Source organism: Pholis gunnellus (genome assembly GCF_910591455.1).
Source record: "Pholis gunnellus genome assembly, chromosome: 5".
NCBI lineage: Eukaryota > Metazoa > Chordata > Actinopteri > Perciformes > Pholidae > Pholis > Pholis gunnellus.
The window spans coordinates 13,696,947-13,708,360 of record NC_136531.1 but is presented as its reverse complement, the minus strand read 5'-3'; the positions used below and the strand labels follow the sequence as shown (position 1 = coordinate 13,708,360).

The 11,414-nt window shown below is 41.7% G+C and overlaps 1 protein-coding gene across 1 annotated transcript; it reads left to right on the top strand.

Moving 5' to 3' along the window:
- Positions 1 to 1,263: 1,263 nt before the first annotated feature.
- On the top strand, positions 1,264 to 10,552 carry ccdc40 (coiled-coil domain 40 molecular ruler complex subunit; the record flags this gene model as incomplete). Its single annotated transcript, XM_079160006.1, has 17 exons — positions 1,264 to 1,393; positions 1,923 to 2,053; positions 2,286 to 2,369; positions 2,964 to 3,183; positions 3,821 to 3,978; positions 4,081 to 4,203; positions 4,426 to 4,547; positions 5,770 to 6,013; positions 6,125 to 6,307; positions 6,902 to 7,147; positions 7,284 to 7,497; positions 7,613 to 7,782; positions 7,863 to 7,954; positions 8,485 to 8,596; positions 9,559 to 9,753; positions 9,840 to 9,998; positions 10,316 to 10,552. 17 exons carry the CDS (start codon positions 1,264 to 1,266, stop codon positions 10,550 to 10,552), a joined length of 2,820 nt encoding a protein of 939 aa, XP_079016132.1.
- Between the last annotated feature and the right edge of the window lie 862 nt (positions 10,553 to 11,414).

Genomic DNA, 11,414 nt, shown 5'->3' with positions numbered 1-11,414 from the left:
AGAAAACGCCTCATGGGTTTTCTGTTTAAAAGCTGGATTTAGAGTTCCTTATAACTCTCTGTAATTTGAAAGTGTCACAACGTAGTGGAGTAGAGTACACTACTTGAATATACTTCACGGGGTGAAGTACTAACTATGTAGACTATAAAACTCTGCCTTCCAGTTCTGTCTTAAATGCTTTTGGAGTTTAGCAAACCCTAGGAAACCAAAATCATTTGGTAACGTTGCACTAGATTCAACCAGAAAGGTTGATATCAAATACACACAGCTGACCATTACAATGGCGGTAACGGTAATGCACGCGGGATGGTGAGCACTGCTTCTACTCCTCCTCCTACGGATGTTTACTGTTGCCAAGCAACGGTTGCCAGTGTGCTGGTTTATCAGTGATACTGTAAGGTGGTAAGTATTGTCAAAATTAAAGGAAAAGTATTGTTTGGATTTTATACAGATATACGTAGTATTTCTTTCATTCGTTAAGTAGCTACGACTGTTGTAACTAAGTTACACGTCGAGCGTTAGCTCACGCGACATTGTTTCAAGGTGTATTAACCGTTAGCTCACGCGACATTGTTTCAAGGTTTGACCGTTATAACTAGCTACAAGTTACCGTTGGGCTACCGTTGGTTAACTTAATGTGAGTTATTCGCTTTGAGGTTTTTCTATTTTTCTGTACCACATAGATACGGAAGACGGGTTTTCTACTGTGTTCAAGTGAAAATATCAACAACAACAAAATAGAAGATGTTAATGGACATAATACGTTAAGTTGTAACAGTTGGAGAAGAAGAAAAAATAGCTCGCACAAACGGCTAACATTAGCGTTACGTGTTAAAACAGTCTGCTGAAGTAGCCATCGTCAGACCTCTTTTTCGTCATCACAGGTACAATGCAGAGCGCTGAAGGTGAGGGAGGAGGGAAGGAGGTGAGGGAAGGAAGCTACAGACAAACTGAGGATGGAAATGACAAAGCAGCAGAGGACAGTGAGGCGTCCGCTCCACCTGCTCAAGAGGTATATCTGTCAGGAATAAACAAGAGTCGAGCTATGCTCTAGCGTTTCATTTTTCACTTCTTTCTCCTTTATCAACTTATTGTGGAGACAAGGGAATATTTATTTAATCTTTTGTCCACAGGTGTGATGTTGCACTTGTAGTCTTTGTTTTTGGGTGCACATAATAGAAGTTAACAATGAGATCAAGCCCATTATACTGTACAATGTTAGTCCTATAGGACAGCGGTGGCCAGTTCCTGTAAAAGTCTAAAATGTGTCCATGTAATGCATGTCAAAAACCTTTATATGTGCTTTCTATCTGTGGCTCACAAAATCAGCCAGGACCAGAGCCTGAGGACCCGGCCCTCCAGCCTCACCCTGACCACAGTGGTGCAGATGTTTGTAAGTTACTGTTGAGTCCAAAGCAACACGGTATGATGCAGCATAGCACTGTTCAATACAATATCATGTATCATCCTGAGGCAAGTCAAGCACATAAATCAGTACAATTTACATACAGTAAGTAAGACTGCTCATTATGGCTGGTTTGTTTAGGATTCCTGAGTCCACAGAACCATCACTATCTTGGAATACATTTTAATTTAATACACAAAACGTTATTGTCCAAGGGCAAGATACTGTGCCGTAAGATTACAGCGCCTTCATTAACTGCCTTGTTAAACACATTTGCAATAAAAAAGAATAACAAGGGCGTGGGTGAGTACATGGAGAAAAAAACAGAAATAATATTTAGAAGACGGTTGAAGACGGACAAAAAATACTTCCAAGAACTTATTTACAAGTTCTATATTACTGAGCAATATTTATATATTTTACATTTGGTTAAAGTAATAATCGCAAAGATTTTCATTAAAATAAAAGTCTGTAAAAGTTTTAATAAACTTTAAAGAATCTCTTTTCTGTGTTTTAGTGCAAGGAAATGCAGCTCAAGCGCCGTTAACACTTAACATATCAGAAGACATGGAGGATCGAGAAACGCTGTTGGAGGACGAGGAAGAGGAGAGAGAGGACCACGAGTTAATTGTTCTGGACCCTGAACATGTCTGTTGCTTCTCCTTCAATATTTATTCAATCAGTATTTATTAAATGAATAGATTTTGCCTCATTGCTCCTAAAAGAGAATAATGGTGTCTCACCTGTGTGTGTGAATTCGGTACATTGGTACCGCTTAAAAGCTAGGTTGTACTTTCCAATAAATACACAGTGTGCTCACGTATCAGCAGCCCGGCCCTCTAAAGCTATGTTAATGTTGTAATATGTAATCTTTTGGCAGCCCCTGGTCAAAAGGCATCAAACTGCTCTCAACATTCAGCTCAGAAAGCAACTGGAAAGGATCAACCTGGAACTGAACAAAAAGGTTGGCTACTGTTCTGTTACTTCCCACCCCCCCCTCAATACTTCCGGCCCCCTTGCTCGGACCACACCCATCTTCAAACCCAGCCTTTATTTGGATCTCAATTACACACCTGTAAAGGTTGTGACTGCATCTTGCACCGTCGTTACGCTATCGCTGTGACAAAATCTGTCTGCAGAAATAGAAACGTCTGGCAAAGTACTCAAAACCTCCTCTGTGGTAGTTCCCGCTGCAGTAGGTGTCTTCAGGGCGTTTTTGTCATGATGACACACTCAACAATAACAAAAAAAACAATGCCAGCATTGCTGTCGCGGCTGGTATTGAACATGTGGTTCATAAAAACAAACAGGTAAAGTTTCCCTGACTTAACATCTGTAGGATCTCAATATGTCTAGAAGATGGTGCTGTTGACTTGTATATAAATGAAAAAAAAACATTATTTATTTTGATATCAAGCATACAAATGATGGATAATAATAGCCCGATGAAATCCCCAAATATCAATAATTGGAGCAAAATGTCTTTGACCCAGAGTGTGTGTGTGTGTGTGTGTGACTAAAGGAATCAGAGTCTGTATTCTCTCTCCCACTGCTTCAGCGTGCAATGGTGAAGGCAGATGCCAAACACCAACTGGAGCTAGGTGTTGAGATGTTCAGGGTTCAGGAGAAGCTGGCCCAACTCCGGACCAGACTGGATGACCGTCATCACGCTAAGGCACAGGCTGAAGCCAAACATCAACAGACACAAGATCAGCTGGAGGCAATGAAGAGCCAGCATTCCAGGATTACCAACCAAAACGCCAAAGCCAAAGCCAATGGTGAAGACTGATTTGCCATTTGGTCTGAAAAGAGTCGGCAATAAGCATTTGTCTGTGCGGCATTGTTCAGGCACAGAAGTATAGACACACCCAAGAGCATAGAGTTTGAGTCTATTATAACCTCACTTGCTTTGCTCATGATGGTAACTCAATCTCCGAAAAGGGATACAGCTGCAGGACTTGATAGTCTTTGTAGAAACCATGTGGATTGAAACACATGGGTCTAGATTTTGATCTATCATCATTACACTTTTCCTCAGTTCAAAGCTCGATTACATTCTTAAACTATAAACTATCTTAAATCAAATTTAGGTTTCAGGTTTAACCTATTGTTATTTGAATTGACGCTTCATCCTTGTCACAGCACAGTAAAATTATTTCAGAATCAGAAACAGTTTTATTACCAAGTAGGTTTGCACACATACAAGGAATTTGTCTTGGCGATTTGGTGCATAAAAATCAACAGTGCAAAATTAAACTGACATAATAATAACAGTCAAATTTACAATAGAAAATATGAAATCCTGAAAATACATCTGTTTTTAAAGTGGTAGAGCTGTACAGTTATTGTTTCAGCACCAGTCTCAGTCCATGTTTCCATTATGTCCTTGTTGAGTCCTGTGTATCTTCTCCATAGTGTCCCAGTTACAAGCGAAGACAGACGACCTGATGCTGCAGCTCACCTTCACACAAGGAGTCAGTGAAGATCTGCGCTCAAATGTCAAAGCCACGAAGAATGCCAGAGGCAAAGCGAGAGCTGTGAAGAACCAGGCTGAGGAACAGAAGTTGAAGCAGGTGGGCAGGCTCCTGCAGATCTTTCAAAGTCTTGACTGTATTATTAGGAACTATCATTACTACATTTACTGTTATTGATTGAAAACACTCCTGTGTCATTAGGATTTATATGTGGAGCGTCTAACAAAGGAGAAGGAGAGGCAGACGCAGCAGATAGCCTTGTATGAGGCCCAGGCCAAAGCTCAAGCAGAGGAGACACAGGCAGCCAAAGAGGCTCACTCTGAGGTAACTATATTATAGTATAGGGTATAAACTAAAGGGTATGAACCGCATCAATGCTGCTCTTAATATTGATATTTCTTACCAAATTTATAAAAATTGGGATGTCATGGTTGAAAATGTCATATTTACTATATAGATATACTATGCATATTCTCATATTCTATGAGTGTTGTTGATGTATATATACAATATTAGTCACACAAGTGCATTCATGTTTGTGTGCAGGCTGAGATGGAGATGGAGTCTCTGGTGATAGCGCGTAAACAGCTGCTGCGGCAGTGGAGCAGCTGCCTCGTGGGCATGAGGAAACGAGACGAGGCCTTCAGCGCCATGCAAGAGGCCATGCGGTAAGAGTGTGGGCAAGGAGAGGCTGAATGTGAATAGGCTACCGATACACTTCAAATGTCCTGATGCAAATCCCAACTTACATGTGAGTAACAACGTGTCCCTACAGGAGACATGATTCATGGACAGCATCGTGGTGTCAGTCTGCAGCAGTGGTGGGCCGTCAGGCCTGCAAAGCCTTCTCTGCTGGCCTAAACAGAATTACAGTTATAGCTATTTTATAATTTAATAATTTTCCACAATTTAAGCTTCTGCATTTTCTAAATGCACTAGTATTATTCAAACGTATTGTTCGGTTTGTAAGCCTCGTACCGAACGGTTTAATACGAATACGTAACGTTATATAGTTACAGCCCAAGAAACGAATAATAACCCTAGCTGTGGCGCCATCATGTGGTTATAAGGTGGTATTTCAGCAGTGAAGGCTCAGGTATAAAATGCACGGCCTGCCACTGGTCTGCAGTGATAGATTGTTGGTTTGCCTCAGCCTCTGCTTTTCAGGCTAAATCAAACACAACGGGCCCCATGCTGCAAACATTCTCTCTAATTTTGGGTTCAGAGAAAAGAATAAGAAACGTCAACTCCAAATGCATCACACTTTCTTAACCATCCAAACCTGCTCTTACCCAGGGGTGCTGAATGATGAATCCCACTTGATCATAAGTTGGAGGCGTCTGTGTTTTATCAGCAGAGGTAACACCGGCTAAACAATAAGAGGGCAGTGTGCAAATACTTTGGCACATGCCCAAAAATTGGAGCGATGCAGCCCAAAAAAATGGTTGTAAGAAGAAGAAGAAGAAACTCAGCAATAGTTAAATTGAGATACTTAAAAAGTAAACATTTTTTTTAACATTTTAAAGAGTGTCAGTACTGGAAAATCAACAAACATTAACGAGCAGCCCGTAAGCCATTCGGACGCAATATCATCCAAGGGTTTCCTTTTGTTGGACAAACAATTTGCGGACTGTGAAAAGAAGCCTTATCTCTTTAAGTATGCTGTCATAAAATGTTCTCTTACCTAAGAGAAGAGCAAAAAATAAGAAAACGTTGATGGATTCCAGAAATCAATGGGTAACTAAATAATAACAAGTCATCGATACGAACATTTGTTCTCATATCTCTTCCTGCATGAGGATCAACATTTGCAGGACACACATTATTAACCTGAGATTAAAATGAAATCTGCATCTATTCATTCTTTACTGCTGCCCTTGTTTCCATCAGCACCGTTGAGCACCAGGTGTTTTTGATGGACAGAGAGATTGAAGATTACGAGAGATCCATCATTGAAGAGCAAGAGCGAAGTGAGACACTAACTATGCAGCTGAAGGAGTCCCAGACGGACGGGGCCACATCCACAAAGCTGATCAGTCAGAAGCAGGCCCAGCAAGAGGCTCTGCAGGCCCACTACAGCACCAGCCTCCGCACTCTGAGGGAGACGGAGCTCACCCTCACCAGGCTCTCTAAGGTAGCTAGAGGACAAAATCTTCTCTCTTCACAGCTCGTCACAATGTCTTCCTACCTTCTTCTTCCTCCTTCTGAAACCATTTCGGCTCGCCATTTATTTTCCTGCATCTAGGACATCGGCGCCCACCATGTTGAGGTGAACGATCAGAGGAGGCAGTTGGAGAAAGAGGGCAATTTGCGTCTGGAGTCGGAGGAAAAGATCATGACCCACATCCAGCAGGAGCTCACTCACAACAACGCTGCCAAGTACTCGCAGCGGCTCACCGGCAAGATAGCCGCGCTGAAGAAGCAGAAGGTAACGATGAGAAGTTTATTACTGATGAACAAGATTGGAAGCTGGCAGGGTTAATGATCTCAACTCGCATGTGGACGCTTGCATAAGGACGCCAGCCTTCTTGTAAAGTCCTCTCATATATAATCACAATATCCTGATTATCCGAGAAAATGGATTTTTAGAAAATGTTGCTGTGCACGTTGCCTTTTGATGCAGTGATGCATCATAAAAGGTTGCAGACCCCTGATGGTTTCAGGCCATGGGAAAGCTTCGTAAGGAGGTTGACCATCGTTGAGTCCAAAGGTTCATAACACTCTGATAGCAAAGATCTTTCCACCAAAGTCCCTTTCCAGAGAGTCTTTCCATATACACATGAGCGATCATGTTTTCATCAACATTATCATATCATCTAATATCTACAGCATATTTTAGATCTTCATTTTAAAACGGGGCTTGTCTTTGTTAAAGGACGTCCATACAGTTGTGGAACTAGAGTGAATGGCAAAGAGTATGCAGTGCTGAAGATAGACAATTGTAATATTACATTTCATGAAATATGCTAAGGATAACGATATTACATATTTGACCTGCTCGTCGTCTTTTCCTCCCTTTTAGCTCTCTCAGTTGTGCCAGTTGGAGAATGACGTAGTGGCGATGGGACTGCAGAGCAGCGAGGTCGGCCAACATCTGGACAGCCTGACACTCACCCAGGAGGGCCTCGATGAGGAGATCGCAAAGTGCACCGAGTCACTGACAATCAACCAGGCTAAGATCTCTTCCTTTGGTACTCTCATCGGGCAGAAGCAAGATACCATCTCCATATATAACAAAAGGATCCGTGAAATCACAGAAAAAACTGGGGTGAGAGCTTTTTGGGGGGGGGGGGGGGGGGGGGGGGGGCAGTAAAGCCTGGTTGTCTGTTGTTTATGTGAAATATAAGTTCATCAGAAACTATCTCAACATGCTGCCTTTGTGATTTGTGTGTCTTCATTCCCAGACTGAAGACCTGAGTCCTCTGCAAATCAAGATGGCGGCATTGACGACTCAGATCGAGGAGATCGCAGCGAATATCAAGAGTGACCAGCAGCTCTGGATGAAACGGCAGAGGACTCTAGTAGGACTGAGCCAGGAGATAGAGACCAACAGCAGGGACGTGCTCAAATTGCAGATAGAGTACACTGTCATGCAGCAGAAGAAAATATGCTTGGAGAGTATGTAATGTAGTTATAAAGAAGCACATACATAAACAGATAGGTACACGGGTCCATGTCAGTCAGTCATAGTCAGTTGTCAGGAAATACTGTATGTTTTCTGTGACCCCACCAGGTCAGATTAAAGTAGAGCACCGTGAGGGGACGGAGCTGGACAAGAACATGAAGATCCTGAACGGAGACCTGCTGAAGCTCAAGACCCTGCTGAGCAAGAACAGAGAGCTCAGCCAGGCGCTCCAGCAGCAGCATGCATTGATGGAGGCGGATGCGCTCCACAGTCTTAAGGCACGCCATCGATTGTTTGATTCCTCTTCTCTTCCATTTGTATTAGTAAAGGATAATTAACCGTGATAACATGTGTTTAGGAGGCAGAGCGAGAGGCGATCAAGATGCGTATGAAACACGAGAACACCCAGGAGGAAAAAGAGAGACTCCTCAACACTCTGGTGGAGGCGAAGTCAGTCACGTTTGTTTAAGATGAGTTTATGCTTTTATGTCTCTATAGAAAACAGCTTGATTAATTTTATTCCCTTGTGTTTTATTGAACAGAAATATATGTTCCTACTCTTATAAATCCCTGCTGGCTTCAGGCAAGAGAACATTATGATAGTATATTGTTATGATTGCTGCTTAGCAAACAGTAACCTCAAGGGTATTTTAGTTTATTCATAAATATCAAGACAATTGTTTTCCAATAAATAATACCTAATATGTATTGGAATGAAATCACTCAGTTAATGACATTTCACATGAGTCTGGTTTTGTAATTTTTCAACTCTACATTAAAGGGATGGACTGATTCCTTTTAAGTATGGTTGTATGCTTTGCTTAGCTTCCCATGCCGACTGCCATTTCCTGGTAATACACAAAGTATGGATAAGTACCTCATACAACTGCACTTAACAAATTCAAACACACATATTGGGTACTGGCTTTTACATGCGTCTTTTGTTGTGTGCTTTTGTTTTGTGTGTGTGTGTGTGGCAGGCGGCAGATTATGTTATGGGAGAAGAAGACCCAGCTTATAAAAGAGACTCGTTCAGTTTTGGACGAGGTGGGAGATGTTCAGATGATGAAGGCTGAGATACACCGTATGGAGGTAAACACATTGCACACAATATGATTATACAAAGAGAAGGTAAACAGAAAAGTAGATGACATATTGAGTTGTCATCTACTTTTGTATGTGCATACACGTATTGTACGTACATTAGGGCAGTAACATGTGACGGCTGACTTATTGACAGAGGGGGGTATCTTGACCGAAAGAAAAAGGCCCCATGCTTTGAGTGAGACATTTGGATATTATACCACACATGCTACACCTTTCAAACAAAAAATACTCTCAAAATCGTAGTGTTTTTTTTCTCAATTATGTATCTTTGCTAGTTAGTTGCAACAGCAATAGGAACACAGCACACACACAGATCAAGTAGCTAAGTTACAGATTGATTACTTCCTGTACTAATGACATGCTTTAGATATAAATCAGCCTCTTTTTGTTGGGTTTGGAAGTGATGAGAAATCAATGTTATTACCTAAAAATAAAAAACATGTATTGGAAATATAATAGTTTAACTTTTTAGCCTTTATGGTAGTGCAGTTGTCTGAAGGCGTGAGGCCGTTCGGACTGGGCCAATTGCTCGTTGCTCGTTGACTCCAGGGAAGTGAAGAAGAGTTTGGTTGTAATGTTAGTAATCCATTTTAATCTACTGCACATATTTTTAATTATGTAATGCTGACTGTCGAATCTCAGCAAACGTATCAGATATGTCAAAATAAATTCATCATTTTCCTTCTTTTTATTTCATTCATCACCACTGTTTTTAGGACCTTCCTCATCTGAGGTATTAAAATGTCTTTACGGTAAAACAGCATCCCAATCCCAAACAATACCATAGTATGTGGTTTGAGTGAAGCAAAACATGAATGGCCTCCTAAGTAACTTAAAAGTTCAAATTAATAAGGTGCCTTGGTAATGATTGTTATGCTTCTATTCATGTTTTTAACAATGTTTTAATACCTCTGGACTCCGTTCATTAAACGTGCGTGTCTGTGCAGGTGCGACTCAACCAGCTGATGAAGCATCAGGAGCGATTGTTGAGGGAGAGTGAAGCAACCGTGGCGCGAAGGGAGACCATTGTCCTGCACAGCGAGGTCGTCGCCCACCACTCTGCCCACCGCAGACGGACTAGTAAGGTCGAGTTGAACCGCATCACACAGCACCTGCAGCGCAAGCTCCGGGACACACAAAAGGTAGGGGACGATGATCTTTTCCATACCTGCATACATGCCTGAGGCATGTCGCACAATTGTCTTATATGCAGTATGTACGTCTTTAGCATGTGGCAGAGCGTGATCAGGTGATCGGGGAGCTGCGGAAGAGCCAGGAGAGTCTGAGCAACAGGCTCGCACAGCAGAAGCAGCAACTGATACAACTCTGCAGCACCAGTTGCGTCCTTGATCCTGAATTTGGAAATCTCCAAGACACAAAAGATAAGGTAAGGGGCACATACTGTAGTGTACTGCCTTACAACACATGCTAAATATACTGTAAATGAGCTTTGAAATTTCATAATATTTGTAGATTAAGCTGGTGTGTGTGTGTGATTTACTCTTCACTGTCTTTAAATCTAATCTAATCTTTATCTAAAATGCTGGTACGTGTCTCAATTCAGAATTGAAACATGCACCGGGCCCTGTAATCATGGCTGGGGAACTACCGATTTGAGCGTCACACTTTCCACTTACAGAATCCACTCCCACATGCCAAGAATACCTGAAATAACTGCTCATGGGTTTTCCCCCCGTCCTCTAGAACCTAGTCCACTTAGTTGCTCTACAGAGCCGCGCCAAGAAGCTGCAGGGCGTGTGTGAGGGCAGCTACAAGGCTTCGTCCACCAGCGGATCTGTTGACGCTGCTCTGCAGAGCCAGATGGAGCGTGTGCACGCCGTCAACACCATCGTGCACCGCGTGTGTGAGGAGTTCCCTCAGCACCAGGGGGCGCTGCACAGGCTGTCGCAAGAGCTTGAAGCACGCACACAAGAGCCATAGCGGGAGACGTCCTGAGAAGAAAGATTAGATAAGTGACGACCGGAGGAGCATGAGAGCTCATTTTATTGTACTGTTTGCATTCTTATGCTTTAATGTTTGCATTATTTTATGCTTTACTGTTTGCAGTCTTATGTTTTAATGTGTCCATTCTTATATGCTTTGAATGAAATACAGTAATTATTGAGTGTGATGTGTTAATGTTATAAAATAAAGACTTGTGAAAAAGTAATACAAATAACTTAATCCCTTTTTTACATCCAGTTGCCAGTATGGAATCTAACTGATATGTGGTTCATTGGTACATTTACAGTATATTTGAATGATGAAAGGTTAGTAACATACATAAAGGTTGTTTCTAGTGACATTGTCCCAACAATTAATGCAGCAAAGACAAAAAAAAAAGTCATTTCTTAATCATTCAGTATCTTAATCATTCATGTACTCATCATGTAACTCATCCACCTTTTCTTTGTTCAGTTACTGAAAAAAGGGCAAACTGCAGCACATTTGAGCTGTTCATATCTTGTGCCAGGTCAATGTGATCATATTTCAGATGACGTTATTCCTTTGCCACTTCCTCATTTTGCAATTTAGAACAGTCTTGAGGTCTGTGAGGTTTCACTCCCATTCAAAACCTTACAGCTTGTCGCCTGCATAATCACATAAACAGCACCTTTTTCTATAGTATATTGTAGCCAAACAATGTGATCTCCATCACATGATTACTTATTTTCTTTTCCCCGACTTTCTTCTTGATTCATGTGTGCTGACAACTTACTTAAAATGCACTTTTGTTTTATAAAACAGATTCCTCATGACATACAAACAAATACAATTTGTTATGGTCAAATTTGCTGCATCC